Consider the following 17,775-nt stretch of genomic DNA (forward strand, 5'->3'; position numbering starts at 1 on the left):
GATGTGGTTCTAGTGTATGTGATGGGGGCAAAATCCAGAGTCCTCATTCTGTGCAAAAATACACTCAAAAGTTTCCTGTGTTGTGTTGTTATCCCCAAGAAAACACTACGTGTGGAGACACAAAAGAGGTTACTCTGTGCTAAAAAGACTAACTTTGGAGGATCCTCACTTGATTTGATTTATCCAGGCAGCTGAAGACCCATTAACTTCAGATAGTACTAGGTTTTTGTGCAGAAGGAGGACTGTGGATTTTGTTGATTGATTGTTTGCAAGCCGGAAGGGACATTTTAATAGCCTGTATGAGCAGCAAAAATGTTTTCAGCAATCAGAAACTGTCATCAGAAATGTTTTAAGATTTTAGATAAGTCATGAAGAACTATCTTCAGAGACCAGAAGAACAGGTTCTCTGGGCTCCACAGAGCCCTGGTCACGGATTCAGTCTGGGATTACGTGAGGAGACAGAGGTAAGTGTATCTCAGAGACTTGGTGCTGTTCTAAAGGCAAAGGCTGGTCACACCAAATATTGATTCGATTAAGATTTTTTTTCTGTTTCCTGCACTTTCTACGAAGTTAATTGATAAAACAAAAAATACTCATGGCATTATTTTTAAAATCGCCCTCACTCATCCTCAAGGGTCTGAACCCTTTCGCACAACACTCTACATCTTGGCATGTGAGTACTGTTTTAAGGCACAGAAGTATGTGTCCCGTTGACACTGGCAAACCTCGTGCTTTTATTTCGGCGGTGAGCTCCTGCCGCGCTTCCGGCCTCGCCTCCGCTCCCTGTGCGGAACTTGACGCGGACGGCTCGTCTGGAGCTGCTGCTGGCTGCTGCAGGCGTGCTATTTGCGGCAGCGGAGAGACCTCCTCGAAATGCCTTTTGTATGCCCGGGTGTTTTTTTCTTTCTGGTTTTGTTTTGCGTTTTCGCGAGGGTCGGATCACAGCGTTTGTAGCCATGCTCTGTGCTGGATTCAGCGGGCTGTCCTAGCTGCCTGAGCCGCTCCAGCAGCGGTGGGTCCGGTGCAGTGCACAGCCGGGGATGAGGCCTACTTGTTAAAGCTCCCCCACCAACCCCTCCATCGCGATGGCTGATGATCAACAACAACCTGGTCAGAAGCCTGCCTCGGGATTAGGCTCTCTTCCAGCGCTGGTGCCAGGACTGCAGGGGCCTGAGGCCAACGCGTTGCAGTTCAAAATAAAGAATTCAATCTGGTAAGGATGGACACGGTGCTCAAAGCGGCCGCGCTGTCCTTTTCGCTAGCCGTAGCCTCGTAATTAGCGTATCTAGCTTGTGGAGTGGCAGGGGAGGCAGTGGGCTGCACAAAGCGGCTGAAAATAACGCGAAGTGCTCCCGTGTTAAACCGTGGATACCCCCCCCCCCCTCCTCCCGGAACACGGCAGCAGCGAGTGGGGGCTCCGCCGTCTGGAGCCTGTTTGTGCAGCAATAACGCGTCAGCGTCGGAGCACCTCCAGCTGCTGTGGCTGCAGTCGTTAGTGTCGAGCCAGGGGAGGCCATGTTATAGATGACACCAGATCCACCGGTGGTGCTGATGCTCAGGATGACAGGTGTCAAACCAGACAGCTCCACAGACACAGCTCCACTCTGATTTAATGCCTGTCAGCAGAAGAGCTGGGGGGGGGGGGGGGATAATGTTACAATGCAAGAACAGCCTCTGGTGGTGGTGCAGTTTTTACATTTCTATATTATGCACAGTGGCTCTGGAAATTCTTCATACAGTTGCAGTTTGACTCCTCATCATCATGCAGTCAGTAACATTGCATTTTCTCATCTATATCAATCCAACCGGTTGTTATAGTGGCTTTGGGAAGAATTCACATACCTTCACAGGATGGCCCACAGTGACAGAGTGAAAAATGTGCTTTTGGAGGTTTTTGCAGAATTGTCTTTAAAAAGAAGGAAAGAAAGAAAGAAAAATCTCAAATTTACATAAATGTTCAGACTCTGTGCCATGGGATTCAGCTGCCTCCTTTGATGCACCTGCTTTGGTTATTCTTGACATATCTCTATGGTTGTGTCTGGAATCGCTATTAAATCACTATAATCTATCACTTTTAATTAAGTAGTGCACTGTATCTACTGCCCATTGTTATTTAAGTTTCAGGATTCTGTGAAATTTATGCCCTCGGAAAATCCCACAAGAGGCCTGTTGTTTTTTTTGGGGGGGTGGGGGGTTGTTTTTTTTCAGCAGTCATTTTGACATGTCACACTGAACAACACAGGTAGAAAAATGAAATTAATGATGGCTGAATTCCGCTTAGCTGCTTCAGTTTTGGGTCCTGTTCAGGGAAAACTGGAACAATACATTTTTTTAATGTTATTAGTTGCACATGATCTTCCTAGTATGACAAGTCTAAAAGTGTCTATGGCATGTCCACTGCTTTTTTACTAACAATCCCAAAATGCAATGCCTCACAATTTCCAGTGTGATCATTGCAGTAGTGCTACACTACATTACGTCATTGATGATATGATTATGATACCATGAGTGTCTTAAATAACTCAGTTAGATCTGTTGTGTAGGGACACGAAGTTTGAATAAAGTAGGAAGTGGTTTTAAACACAATCCAGACCTTTAGTGAAGTCCACATGTGGCATATTTAGTTGACTCCGCAGAGGTTTAGTGCAGTGTATGGCTTAGTGTATATGAGGTCCCACGGTTCTTGCTTGTAAGACCAAAAACCAAGCCGAAAAGTCTAAGGAACTCTAGGAACTGTGGTCCTTTGCCATTAATTTATGACAAGGCATAGACCTGGATAAGAGTATGAAAGCATTTCTTAAGCTTTGAACGTTTCCAGGAGAGCAGTGGGCTCCATCATTGTGAAACGGACGAAGTATGAAGCCACTCGGACTCTTAGTAGAGCTGCTGGTCCAGCCAAACCCTGTAACCAAGCAGGAAGAGCCTTGGTCAGGAAGGGGACCAAGAAGATCAGGTTGTGGTCAGCGCTCATCACGTAGTTAACACCATCTCCACAATAAAACACTGCAAGATTATGAAGCACAGAGCCAGCACAATGCTGGAGAGGCTTTGGGATAAGTCCCCGCATGTCCTTGAATGGCCCAGCCAAAACCATCCCATACAACATCTGTGGAGAGACCTTGAGAGGACCTGCCAGGAAAAAGACTTGAAGGTGTAATTACTGGAGAAGGGGCTTCACCAGAGTGCTGAATAATAATACTGAATGTGTTAGCAAGCAACTCTAAAAACATGTTTTCTCTTTCTCAGCAGGGTTTGTTAATGGCTGCAAAGTACATTCATTTAATTTCAAGATAAATAGTGTAAACACTTTCCAAAGCCACTGTATGTGATGATGTCTGAGGAGATCTAGATGATAAAATGTCACTTTGTCTTGATTTCACTCAGGCTTTCCTCCAGGTTGTTTGTTCAGCACTTCTAATTGTGAATTCAATTTAGGATATTTTACAATCAAATAACCCCAGTGTGGGTACACCGACTGTTCATTTAACAACACACTTGGAGAACTAGTTTCTATCTTATTTCATACTGTATAAAAAATGTGGCAACAGGATTAGGAAATAAAAACAACTCTAGTCGAAATATCAATAAATTCCACATGTATCAATGTTATTTTCATCCAAGTAACTTCATTCACCTTTCTGGCTTTTGTTCTTTTTCCATTGCAGTAAATCTGTACAATCAAAAGTGGACAGCATATTGGTGAGTATCCATAACAAACTGTCCTACTTTAGAACAGTCCTTATTTGTTACCCAACACTCTGCCACCGCCTTATTAACAAAGAGACACATTTAACTGTGTATTGGCGAATCATAAGATCAAGTGGCTTAGCTTTGGTTAAAGAGGAATACATAAATGTGTGTTTCATGCTTATAACCTGATGAAGAGACTTTGTTGTCTTAATGACTAACTGAAACCATGATACTTAGATTTGCTTAACTGTTACTTACTACAAAATAGGTCATTGGTTGACAATGATATTAAAATATGTTCTGTAGTGTGCATTTTATTGGTGCACATTTTACAGAATTGGCCTCTAAATGTACGTTCAACTATTTTTTTCAGAATATACAAACAACAGGTTTTTTTTGCATGTACACAAGTGTAAGGTATTTATCTGTGCCTGTATGAGTAAATTCAGCTATAATTATTTAGATATACTGCATATCAGTGTCTTAGTGGGTTTTTTTTTTAAGTCAGTAAAAACTGATCTATTTATGCACATTTTGTTGTGAATTTATCTGAGCTGAAGTGTCGCACACCCTCAGCAACAATCAAAGCTGCATGATGAAGCTTTTGTCTATTTTTATGTCACTAGTTAAAAAAAACCACAGACAGTTAGAGTCTGTATTTTAATTTCAACAAGACTGTCTGGTGTTTGGCAGATTTCAGCAGTCAGCTTTAGTCAGTTTTCATTGCAAGATAAAATATCCACCTTTTAGCCCCTCTGATGCTGAATTGTTGACGTGGCTGGACTCAGCTCATCAGATTAGGACAACTAACACTTAAAGGACTACAATAAAGGACTGGTTAATAAATGTCTAAAAGATCTAAATGGGGGTGATGGGCTGTAGAGGAGGAACACTGTTCATTAATATGCATAATATGTAAAGATGAGGGCACAAAATGGATACAATCCTCTGTCACCATGTATGTAGTTTCATTTTCATTTATTTATTTTTCAATGATGATATACATAATGATGTTGGAGTCCTTTTTATAGATAAAATAAACAGATTAAAACGTCTTTGTATCATTCACTACCTGAAAAATCAAGATACTTAATCAGATAGATGCAAAAATGCTTTTATATTATCAAGTAGACACACAACAGGAAACTCTGACGGTTGATTTTATGATGTGTTATTGCCCAGGCCCAGTAATATATAAAATAAACTTCATTATTTGAGGTCATCCTTCCTAAGGGTTGAAAACTTACATATCAGCATTTTTCCTGCATGTATCGATGAAATGAAGAGTTTGTGTGTGGATCAGTCGTGCTAAGGAACAATTCATCTCACATTTAATAATACCATATTAATATTAATGTAGGGTGGTGCTTGCATAGTGAGCTTCATGCCATAGATTTTGACATGGAGTTTAGCACTTCTGAATCATTGAAACATGAAACGAAAATCAAGGTGTACATGTATACAGTGGCAGGTATATCGGCCATCTTGGAAAATCCAGGAGAACATAAACAAAGATATAAAGAAACGTAAATGTGAAAAAGAAGGAAATTTAAGCTGCAACCATGGTGGACGCAGAGAGGGACTCAGCTTATTCACTTAAAGCTTGTGGGGAAGGAGTGTAGTAAACAGCATTTTCATTCACTGCTCATTGGCTGACAGCTCTCACCTCATTCATTCAAGTATTGGTTCCCCTAGCAACAAAGAGACAAATAGAAAGGAACAGGTAAGATGAATCCATTCTTAGAGACCAAGTGAGAAGTAGATGGGTGGAATCAATAGTAAGGACACTGTGTGCAACTGTCATTGGTTAGTAGTGTTTTTTAAAATCGGCCCCAATTCTGAAGGTAAACTTTCTGTGTGCTTTAATCTCTGTGACCACTGACAGTCCATTTGTAAGGACCTAACCATCAGGCCCGAAATAAGATTTAGATTCTTTTGCCACCGTCTGATTTCATTCTCTATTCAATACTTAATCCCCATGAAACACACATTTATAGATTCAGTTTTGGGGAAAATGTTAAAGCTCTAGGTTGCCGGTCTACACATGATTTACTTATCTTTTGAAAGGATCCCTTTGTTGTATTTTTATTTTTACAGCAAGATATTGAGAAGTTTACAGACATCGAAAAACTCTACCTCTACCTTAAGTTGCCTTCTGGTCCCAGCAGTGGCAATGATAAAAGGTATGTCACAGTCACAGACACACACTTTACTCAAGTTTTCCACTTTGCCCTTTGGCATTTTTTTTTGTCTCACACACACACGGCTGCTTTGTTGTGGCTCTCATTACATTATTGGTGCTGTTGTCTCATTGCTTGTCAAAATTTTCAAGTCTCAATCCACTGGCTGCCACACAGAAATAGTTTAGGTTTGTAGCTCTAAGAAATAAGTTTTTTTTTTTTTTTTTGCGTTGTGACATTTTTTGGGGGGGTTTGTTGGTCACTGGTGTTTTTTTTGTTTTTGTTTTTTTCTTCCTACGAAAGTAACACTCATTTTTCAGCTGTATGATTGATTATCATGATGACGCAAACCACTGATATATGTAGATTTTTGCTATACCTAGCTGTCTGTGTTTCATTTGTTTCCCCATATCTATTCATCACCCCAACCCCCAAATTCTGCCCATTTGGACTGAGAATGAGAGGGGGTCCTCCACTCCTGGATTATGGTATTGAAGTTTCTGTATTAACAAGAAATGATGCATACAAGTCAAGGACACTGCCTCACCACATTTGTCTCTCTTATGCACCAATTTTAGTGATCAGAGTTCCATGTCATCAAGCCGTACTCAACAGATGTACGCGTTCAACTGGATACGCAATCACCTAGAAGAGCACCCAGAGACTTCCCTCCCAAAGCAAGAGGTGTATGATGAATACAAGTGAGTGTGTGACCTTGACAGTGGGGTCAGGGGAGGGGAAGGGGACAGAAGGGGAGCCCTGTACATGTTTTAGCTTTTAACCTTGCGGTGGATTCTCTTCTCTTGAAGGAGCTATTGTGACAATCTCGGCTACAATCCACTGAGTGCAGCAGACTTTGGAAAGATCATGAAGAATGTCTTTCCTAACATGAAGGCACGTCGACTGGGCATGAGGGGCAAATCCAAATATCCTTTAAATCTGAAGAACCTGTCAACAGAAAATGCGTCCCAGTGTTTGTGTTTCAGTTTTTGTCTGTGAGTAGTTTGGTTGATGCGTTTTATTGATGAAGCTCTCATTCTGCTGTAACAGTTTACACAAGCCCAGCCATCTAAATTTATGATGTGTACTATAGACGCTGTAAAAACTTAAAATGGACACAACCAATGGCAGAATAGTATGTTTAACATGTTAACATATGTTTTTTATTTTCAAATAGAAACTCTTTTGTCAGATGTTCATAAAATTCAAGGTCACATATACATTTTCTGGTGTTCATATTAATAAGAAGAATGTCAGACCATACTTTGTTTTAAAGTACCAAAAACAATCTCAATATAGTTTTACATCCTCTCTCTCAGGCTTCTCTCTTGAGCTCTATGAACAACAAGTCGGTGAGCCAATCAGCAGAGAGGCTCTGAGCCTTTTTCTGATTGGTTGACAGAATTAAATATAGCAGATTACAGGTAAACACTCAGAGAAACCAAATTCTGCAAGGTTGCATGGTGGGTGCGGGAGGGATGGGCTTGGGGCATGGCTGAAGAGCGGTGACTGCTTTGTTGTGACATCACAAAGTTACAGAAGTCCTGATGGCTCGTTTTAAGGCTCCATTTCTGAATACAGGCTGTGTGCATTTCTCTGTGGACTGAGCACTTTGATACTTACACATTATTAATATAGAACCTAGACCTGCTTTATAATCAGAAAAGACATGAATCTCTTTATACAATATGGGACCTTTAAATTCCACCATTAGGAAGGGCAGGATGCGTGTAAATCAGATGGCCGCTGATTATAGAGTTTTGACGGGTTTTCTTGACAAAGAAGCTCATAGACTTCCTGCTAAGTGTCAGTGGTCATACAGCTCTACACTTGATTAATTTTGGGAAGGTGATTCATTGGCTGTGTTGCTCGTGGTGTAAAAACATTAATATGTACAGTGGATTATTTTTTTGGACTTTGTCAAGACTAAAGGAAAATGTTCAAACTGTAGATATTATTGAAATGCACAAGAAGAGGTACGTGGTGTCAACAAGTTGCCAGTGAAGAATCAAAGTTTATAGAGAATAGTGCCACATACAGTGGTTTGTGTTAGTAGTTGTCAGTTTTGTCAATGCACTAAACACATTGTTCTGCGGTAAAGTCTTTGAGAAGTAATATTGCCAAAAGACTGTTGGCAATTTTGCTGGTGTATTTAAAAAGTCTGTAGCTGGGGATCCTCGTCACAGACCTGAAAGGCAAATGTTTCTGCAAGTTCTCTGTTGATGCAGAGACCAGCAGAGGTTAGACAGAGTTCAGTTCTATGTAAGGTCAGCAATGGCATATTCCAACCATCTCTGCATCCAGAGTTATAATGTTTTAGAAACCTTAACTCCTTCTCACATACTGTTATAGCGGGTTAAGGAAGAAAGCTTTTGTTCACATGCCATCTTTACCCAACTTGGATCTGCAGAAATCTGGTGATGGGGTGAGTTATGTAATTTTAAAACATGGAGTAAATATCTACTTAGACTTTCAAACTAGTCTGACTTGCTGCTCTGCTCTGTCTGGCTGTAGTGTGAGCTGATGGAGCCGACGGGCCAGTCGCCAAGCGCTGAAGATGAAATGAGATCTGCAGCCTGTGGACTGGTGTGTGAGTGGGCGCAAAAGGTCCTGAGCCGTCAGTTTGACAACGTGGAGGACCTGGCCCGCTTCCTGCTCAACAGCCACTACATTGGTACTAAGTCCATGGCTGCACTCACTGTTATGACCGGAACACCCACAGGTAAAGATGTCGGCTGATCTGTTGTTGTTTTCGTTTTACTGTTGTCTGTGTGTTTTATATCGATGTGTTAAGGAGGGATAATGCCTAGTTTGCTGATGAATTAGAATGAAAATGGAATAAATGGTGATCAGACAGACAGTAAATAGAAGATTTTTTTCAATAAATGGATCAGGCTTTTCAATTTGAACCTTTTTGCAAGTTTGAACTGATAATACTGTTGATAATATTTCACTATATATGTGCCACTGCAAGCTGCCTATCATAACTCTTTGAATTTTTTTCCTCTGGACAGGGATGAAGACGCCAACTCCTGCCTCTGCGTTTGTGCCCACAGCTGAGGCAAACTCTTTCCAGCCCCAGGTGAAGACCTTGCCCTCTCCCTCTGTTGATGCAAAGCAGCAACTGCAGCGAAAGATTCAGAAGAAGCAACAGGAGCAGAAGCTCCACTCGCCCCTGCCAAATGAGACCCAGGTCAAGAGAGCGGAGGCCAGTACCCCCGGCCCCACCATCCCCTGTGGCAGCCCTGCTCTTCTTTCCCCTCAGCCCACCATTGGCATCGTAGTAGCAGCTGTCCCCAGCCCAGTTACGGTATGTGGCAGACTTTTTCCCACTAATTATGTTCAGATATGTTATTGATAAATATGCCTAAATGTAATTTTATCTTTTCACTGTTTTTCTCCCAGGTACAGAGAAGCAGGCAGTTAATGACCTCACCCAGCCCTGTAGGGACAGCAGAGGGAAAAGTGTTGCCTGTGAATTTCCAAGTGGTCACTCAGTCACTGAAGCAGTCACCCAAAACTCCCCAGAATATCTCAGCTAGTCCTGTGGGCGACCGTCTGGCACGACACGGTACAAGATATGCTCAAATCCTGCCCAAGCCCTCTGCCACCAGTGCCATCACGCTGCGCTCGCCGCCCACCCTGCTCATCACCAACAGCCCCATAAAAACTGTGATGCCCACTTCCCATGTGAGCTCAGTCAATGTGGTGAAGATGACAGCGATCGCTCTGGCTCCCAGCAGCAGCAGCAGCAGCACATCTGTGCGTCCTGCCTCGGCCGGTATGAGTACCACAGCTGCGCTGGATGATTCCCAACAATTACATGGTGGGAGTACGGCTGCGCCTCAGTCTCCTGCTATCAGACCCAGTGCCCCTGCGTCTACCCTGACTCTCTCCACTGACACCAAAGTGGTGTCTGATGCTGGGAATGACAGTAACCCCACCTCTGGCACAGAGAAAACTGCTGCTGGGGTCAAAGAGGAGAGAATGGCTAAGTTCAGGGCTGCCAGTGAGCCAAGCTTCCTGGTAAAGTGTTCCCCGGGACCAGATAAAGGGGTAAGGATAAAAAGTGACCCCACATCCCCTCCCACGTCAGTAGCTGTAGCTGGGACCCAGGACAGCAATAACAGTAACTGCCATGACAGTACTTTGTACTTGACTGTTGATAATCAGAACTCCAGTGGCAACACGTCGTCCAACGGCTCATCCGCTGTTACCCCAACCTCGAAGGATCCCTGTCTAGATGCCAAGAGCCCCAGGAAGCGCACAGGCCCAGGTGGGGAGTCTCATGTGATTCCTGTGAAGAGGGTGTTTATCTCCCAGCAGCCATTGGCTGTAGTTGACAATCCAAAACCTGGAGTCAGTGCTGCAGTGAAGAGGATCCCCCGACCGGGAACCCCTGCCAGACCAGAGAGTGCCCCCTGCAAAGTGACTGTGAAACACACACCCATAGGGCCCACGCAGATCCTTGCACTCTCCGACTCGCCCATCACACACACTGAGGGCTCCCAGACTGTTGTCAAACCCCAGGCCTTGGTGGTGAAACACGAAGACCATTCTCTCAGCACTGACACCAGCACCGGAGCAGCTGGAAACAACCCATCTGATCAGGCGTTGTTACAGCAGATTACTGGGGACCCTCGTGCCATACCAGCCAACTCAGGAGCACACGAAGCCTCTGTGATGAGTGACTTAAAGAGCACAATATGGGAGGAGGGACAGCTTGATGAGCTTCGGAAGCAGGCGTTTGCTCAGCAGATACCAGCAGAACACAAACAAGCCCCTACTGACCAACTCTCCATTATAGCTCCACCCCCTGAGGCCTCAGGCCAGCTCACCCTCACACAGGAGATGGTTGACTTTGCAGGCTCTCAGCCCAACATGGACTACTTCCCGTTCAATGATGACGACATGACCCAGGACAGCATCGTGGAGGAGTTAGTCCAAATGGAGGAGCAAATGAAGCTGAAGGGTCTGTTTGGTAGCTGTGTCGATGTGTCTCTACAGGGTCAGTCAGCCAGCAGCCAAGGCTCTATCCTAAATGCTCACCAGGCCAACACTACCTTCTACCACTCTGCCCACAGTAGTACCACTCCCGTCCAAACTCCCACTCCAACCCCGACACCCACCCCGACACCCACTCCCACTTCTGAAATGACACTTGGGCACAGCTTGACAAGAGAGAGCCCCTGCTCCCGGATGGCTCCCATCACCCCTGTGGATGGAGCCATGGGTCGCCACACCCCCATCAGCACACCACTGTCCAACTGCAGCAGCAGCGTCCCCCCAAGCCCAGTAGAGTGCAGGAACCCTTTTGCTTTCACTCCCATAAACTCAAGTATCACGGGTTATCATGACGCCAGTATTGTCTCCAGCAGCCCTGTGAAGCCCATGCAGAGGCCCATGGCAACACACCCCGACAAGGCCAAACTGGAGTGGATCAACAACCGCTATAACAACACCTCTGGGGGCCCTTTGTCCAACCATAGTATTGGTATTTTGCCCAGCTACCAAGACCTGGTCGATGACCAGTTTCGTAAGCCACATGCTTTTGCAATTCCTGGCCAGTCATTTCAAGCCCAGTCAAGACAGGATGCAGCTCACTTTGGCCGTTTGACTCCCATTTCCCCAGTGCAGCAACAGCAGCAGCAACAGCAGCAGCAACAACAACAACAACAAACACCACAGCAGCAGCAGCAGCAACAGCAGCAGCTGGTTACAGGTGTAACTACTCCCACCAAACAGGAGAGTTTTGCTGTGCCTGCACCGTTAGATAACAAAGCATCAACCTCATCTGCGTCCATTACTTTCCGTTGCCGCAGCGTTAGCCCTGCAGTCCGCCAGAGGAACTTCAGCGGCAACACCGGCCCTCCGACCACCACCACGAATACCACCACCACCACCCGTGCCGTGGTTTCACCCTTTAACTCCCCCATCACCTCCGAGGTGCTCAGCATCCTGTCCAACAGCCAGACCGTCACCTCTGTCCACAGCATGGCCCAGCGGAGCCAGTCTGTTCCTCTGAACATCATGATGCAGAGTGAGATGCTGCCTGTGCAGGGTCAGAGCAACACCGCCAAGATCACTAATGTTCTTCTCAGCAAGATGGAGGCTGATGGAGATGATTCTGTCCGCGGCCTGGGCATAAACAACCTCCCCTCCAACTACACGGCCCGCATGAACCTCACGCAGATCCTGGAGACCACTCCTGGCTTTGCTGGAGGAACTGCTCACCAGACTCAGCTGCCTGTCAGCCCCAGCCCTGCTGCGTTTGAGCTCCAGCAGCATGGCTACCTCACCACTGGCAGTGGAGAACAGGTGAGTTTCTCTGCTGGGGACAGCCAAGCACAAGCGGGTCCTGGTGAGCAAGACCAGCAGCAGCAGCAGCAGCAGCAGCTCCAGGAGAATCCTGTGCAGACACAACCACAGCTCCTCCTCCAGAGCACACAGCAGCAGGAGGTGGAGGACGAGCAACAGCAGCTGGATTTCAACAACACTGTCAAGGACTTGTTGGGGGATGATGGTCTCAACCCCAGTTCCCAGTTGGTGGGTCAGGTGGCTTCGGAGCTCAACGCCGTGGCATCTGACTTCTCAAACGACATCAGACTGACCTCAGATCTGTCCAGTAGCATCACTGACCTTAACACATTGGACACCAACCTGCTGTTTGACCCAAACCAGCAGCAGGAACAATATGAAGACTCAACACTGGAAGAACTGAAGAACGACCCGCTTTTTCAGCAGATATGCAGTGATACTGTGAACTCTGGTTTTGACTGGCTAGAAAGCAAAGACCAGCCTACTACAGTAGAGATGCTGGGCTAATGTTATCTTTTACTCTGTATGATTTCTGTTCTCTGTTGTTTGTTTGGTGCGTATGTAGTATATCTGTTTTTAAACTATAGTTTGTTGGGATTTGTCTGGACTTTGCCATTCGTTCTGTTAAAAGTGCCAGGCTTACCAGAAAATCTCTCCTACTGACGTTCAGTTACTTCTCCCCTTTTACATTTGTCACCCAGAGTTTCAGTACTTAACCACTTCTCTCCCTCATCTGAAATCAGACATGTAAGCATTTCTAGTAAGAGGTCTGAGTACTTGGTGGCAGCATGCATTTACAAGAGCAGATTTGTATGGTATGAACATTAAGAGAAACGTAATCTTCCATGTTATAACCAATCAATAATGCAATATTTGTATTTAGTTATCACTTCATGAAAGTGAGATGGGTAGGAAATTTGGCACAAAAGACGTCACCAAAAAAACGTATGCTGTTGTATACTATTTTCAGTGTGTGCAGTTCAAGTTCAACCAAATGGAGACAATATTGGGATTGTAGTATATGCACATAATAGTTGTAGTACATTTGCCTGCCATATCTGAATATTAAAAAGGGTAGCATCTTGTGCTGCCAGGTGCTGAATTTATGACATAATCTTTATACTTTATCATATACCAAATCAGTGGAAAACTGATTCACATCTGAGCATTGTCCAAGAGTGAAATTTTCTTAAAGCCTATACTTCTTGTACTGTTTAATATCTTATAAAGGGAGTAGATGAATCAGTAGGGAGAAGATGGGAATTCAGGCCTCTTTGTGGACTATACATTGGAAGGAATCAACAACTGGCTGCCTTATTCCCAAAGTCCAAGGCCTTATGCCATCTTTAGAGAGACTGTATATAGTATAATGTTAAGATATCTTCGGAACCATCCAGAGCTTCATCATATCAAGGCAGCTGTTACTGTGATATTTTCAGTACTATTTCTTATTCTGTTTATGTTTTGCAGTGTTACAATATAGACACGTATTGTATAGGCTAACGACTACACTGTGTGTGCCCTTATCAGAAATGGATTTAGCGGAATCTGATATGCTGTCATTTCATGAAAACCATGGCAGGCACACTTTCAGTCATGAGATTTTTTTGGCATGCTATACTCCCAGCTTGGATAAGAATATTAATGGTATGGAGAAGGCTTCCTTACATAAAAGGCTAAAGGCTGACGTGTGTTTTGATGTCATCTTGAGATCAAGAGTAAAAGAAATTATTGTGTTTGTGGAGATCCAGCCTTATTTCCATACCAAAGATGATCTGTTTGAATAACATAAGAGATTATTACACTTAGAGACACTCCTAGTAAACATTAATAACAACAGGAAACGGGGCAGCCTCGGAGATATAAAAGTTTTATTGCATTTGAGAAAAAGGATTAAGTTGCATAAATCTTATGTACAGTATGTAAATTTGTGAAATGGTCACTGTCCTATGTTTTATAGGTAACCATGGACCTGAAAGCATGTTGAAACCATCACTGCTAGCCAGGTAGGCTATGTGATACAGTAGGATGCTTGCTTGAGTTTTTTGGCTATTGTCAATGTTGTATAAGTCATGTTTAAGCTCCATCTGTAAATAGGATAGATACATAGAGATTTGATGTATCAAGACACTATATTATGGCCATTATTCTAGCTAAGTATGTGCCATTTAAAAGAAAAAAGCTTAACAGATCTATAGTCGGCAAGATACTGTATGTTGTGTGTTACATTTCTGGCTCAATGTGTCGTAAAAGTAATGCTGTCTGGTCTCGCTTGCTGATTTTATTTTATTTTTTTCTATTCAAAGATAATAGGTCTCTGCAGTTGCAGAAGTGATGTGTGCTTTGAGCAGGATCAATAGCATGGTATATTGAGAAAAAAATAAGTTGTGATACTGTTAGCTGGTTGCAAACATCTCTGTGACAGACATTGTGCTCGAAGCCTTTCAGCAGACACTGGAAAAAAAAAGAACTATTACTCATGTTTCAACAAACTTTGGAGGTTCACATTATTGCACTAAATTTTTATGACACATGGCTTTGCCACATCTTTATGGACAAATGTAATGATGGATGCCCGCAAAAAAAAAAAAAGAAACATTTTTTATGACAAAATGAGTAAGGAAATTAACTGAATTGTCAGAAAATGACTAATTGTCTTGTAGCAAAATGTGCATTAATCTCAGTGAGATACACATTTCTTACTCATTCTCATACATGAGAATATAAAGCATTGAGGGGAAAAAAAAAAAGTTAAATAACCTTTTAAAACCTACATGCTCATTATGTTGATAAATGATTGTACGCACGCATGTGTGATGACTTCTGTTGTACTTTGTATTCTTGGTAACCACTGTCTTCTGTGATTTGGGCAGGTTCTGTTAACCAAACTGGCAGTGCTAGTTTTATGCGTTACATTACTTTTGTTGTGCAGTTTACTAAGTTAATGTTATACTATATGTTATGTTGATGACTGTTTTCTGTCGATTTTACATATTCTTATTTTGCTAAATGCATTTGTGAAGAAATTTAACATTTTCTCTTTTTTTTTAACAATAAGGCACTGATATTTGAATTTGAATGAAGGAAATGCACCTCTTTATGTGTACAGGAGCTCCATCAAGCAGTGACTGATTCTTTACCTTTGACTGACCCAGAACCAACTCTGTTTGACTATCTTGTCCATTTCTACAAGTAGAAAAAAAAAACCCTCCTCTGTGGTGTTGTCTGGTGTACTGCTTAATGTACAGTAGCTTGTTAATATTGCAAACGCGTTGTTTCTTTTTTCAATGGAAAGTACTCACTGGTGAGATTTTTAAAGTGGTTTTAAAAGCCAATAAACTTTTTTAAAGAATGTTCTTGTGTGTTTATGTGCTGATGATTTTGTATTTCATTGCAGCAAATAAAGTGAGAGAAAGTAACTTTGCAGGACTTAGTTGTCATTGTAGTTTAATAATAGTTATGCTCGTTATCAATAGTTGAATTGGTTGATTTATTAGCTTAACAATTTCTATATTAGATATCATTGTTAGTATTGTTAAAATATCACCAGGTAATTTTAGAAAAGATATCTAGGATCTGTCTCCAATACCAATGCTGAAAGACAAAAACAAAGTTTTGATTGGATGGTATTGATTTTTCCAGACATTATGCTAATACTGATGTTTATTTGTTTATATTCAAAGAAGAGATTTTTTAATATTTTATCAGTCAGGTCTATGCAAACACAGAAAAAACCTTTCCATCACCCTCTTGACATGAGGTTAGAGGTCATCAGCTCTTCAAATGACCTCTAAGGTCAGTGGGGGGTGGCCTGTCCTAGAGACAAGCTCCAGCCAATCAGCGCCCAGTTCATTGGTCCTCTGCTCGGCTTTCCCAGGGCCTCGTGATATTCATAACATGTTAATGACCTTAACCCTATTGATCATGGCCAAACAGCCGTGTGGAGCCCAGCGGTGTAACCTCGACCTCCACACCACAACATTTGGCAACATGAGTCGACAGATTTCACAAGCAATACATGATCACGTTTCCTGTTTGTATACAAGATATCAATAGACAAGCAATGTGAAACCATGGGTAAAGATACAGACAAACAATACAGATAACTCCTCTCCTGTTTATTTTAGGCGCCGACGGACATCTTGCCTTACTTTTCACAACTAAAATCATCACTGGAGTGTTTGTGAGAGTGAAGATTTTTTTTTTTTTACCCACACAGATAAAATAAAAAAATCTCTCATGTCATTAACCTTTATCTGAAAACGGTAACACACTTGTCAGTGAACCAGTTGACAATTCATTTCTAATAAACTACAACATAAGTATGTTTTCTAATGAAAGAAATTTAAATTTAAATACAAAATAGTAGATGTATGTTTCTCCCTAAATTTAGAATACTTAATGAAATGATCTCAAAATCTAAACTATTGAGTAAACGTATTAGGGGATGATATTTAGCTGACCATTGGTTTTTAGCGTTGAATTATAACTATGAGGCTTTAGATGATTAAATCAATAGTTAGCTCTAATCAATATATAATTACACTTCGCTCTCCTCATTTGATTGGATATTGAAGTGTGGAGGTGCATGTTTGTGACAGTAATCCCTTGAAATCATTACACAACCATTCATAGATATTGTTGCGAATAAGAGTTATATAATATCTTTTAGAGGGCACAACACCAGTTCCTGTCTGAATGTGATGACTGCATTTACCTGCACTAGTGGGTGGGTGTTTTGCTGATCCAGCATGGCTGATCTCACAGCTGGAGCCCATTGTATTGCCACTGAATGAGGGCTGGGAGACGGGAGGGTCATTGTCAAAAGGCACGGTCGCTGGATCGATATCTGAATTCATTAGGCGGCTGACTTGCAGCCATCAATACCTCTTCATAATTACCAGGTTCTGTGGTGGGAGCAGATGTTGTTCAGTGTGACCTTATTATCAGTGGCCCTTGGTAACTGATAATTCACTATGTTCATCTTATTTTGTTGTCTTAAATATCTGATAAACAGAAAAGAAGATCTCAGTAAGCTACAGGGGAAATCTGTAGTTGATTACGGACCAGTTTGTAGTTCGAAAATCACTGTATGTAGGGATGTCATCTGTGGACCTGATCTGAGTTTGACATAAATGTGCATTTCACCTTCATATAGTGTGTTTTTAACACATTTAACTAAATGAAATGAAAACCCTCAACTTGTTGAACAACTCAAGTCAAATCAGTTTTACTGAGATACTCTGAGGGCTTTACAAATTATAAAAACATACCTCCTCCTCCATCATTAGATTAGAGAAAAAGAGGGGAACCTCAGGGACACAAGAGCAGCAAGGTGGGATCCCATTTCCAGGAGAGGCTGGCACGTAATGAAGGTCTTATATACAAAGTCGGCAGGAAAAGTAGTAGTAAAATAATGACACTGAGAAAAAAAATGATCAGCTCAATAAAGTGCAAACACATGAAAAATGTGGATCAGAGAAAACTACAAGCAACTTTTTGGTACAGTTAAGCACTAATAACAACCTGGACCAGAAAACCTGAACTCAACAGAAAAATAATCATTTTGTTTCAGACATTTTTCAAG

At 42.5% G+C, this 17,775-nt stretch overlaps 1 protein-coding gene across 2 annotated transcripts; it reads left to right on the top strand.

The window, feature by feature from the left end:
• The first annotated feature begins 806 nt into the window (after positions 1 to 806).
• LOC139631801 (DNA-binding protein RFX7) lies at positions 807 to 15,540 on the top strand. Of its 2 annotated transcripts, XM_071496359.1 has the most exons (10): positions 807 to 1,213; positions 3,666 to 3,699; positions 5,788 to 5,872; positions 6,319 to 6,358; positions 6,449 to 6,571; positions 6,680 to 6,796; positions 8,211 to 8,295; positions 8,385 to 8,592; positions 8,885 to 9,180; positions 9,276 to 15,540. In XM_071496359.1, exons 1-10 carry the CDS (start codon positions 1,086 to 1,088, stop codon positions 12,693 to 12,695), a joined length of 4,536 nt encoding a protein of 1,511 aa, XP_071352460.1. In that variant the 5' UTR covers positions 807 to 1,085; the 3' UTR covers positions 12,696 to 15,540. The 2 variants fall into 2 exon arrangements, with proteins under 2 accessions (XP_071352460.1, XP_071352470.1); XM_071496369.1 differs by lacking the exon at positions 6,319 to 6,358 and having other exon boundaries at positions 5,788 to 5,873.
• The last annotated feature ends 2,235 nt before the right edge of the window (positions 15,541 to 17,775 follow it).

Source organism: Trachinotus anak, unplaced genomic scaffold, assembly GCF_046630095.1.
Source record: "Trachinotus anak isolate AG129_WGS33_773 ecotype Australia unplaced genomic scaffold, CSIRO_AGI_Tana_v1 ptg000002l, whole genome shotgun sequence".
In the NCBI taxonomy this organism is placed as follows: domain Eukaryota; kingdom Metazoa; phylum Chordata; class Actinopteri; order Carangiformes; family Carangidae; genus Trachinotus; species Trachinotus anak.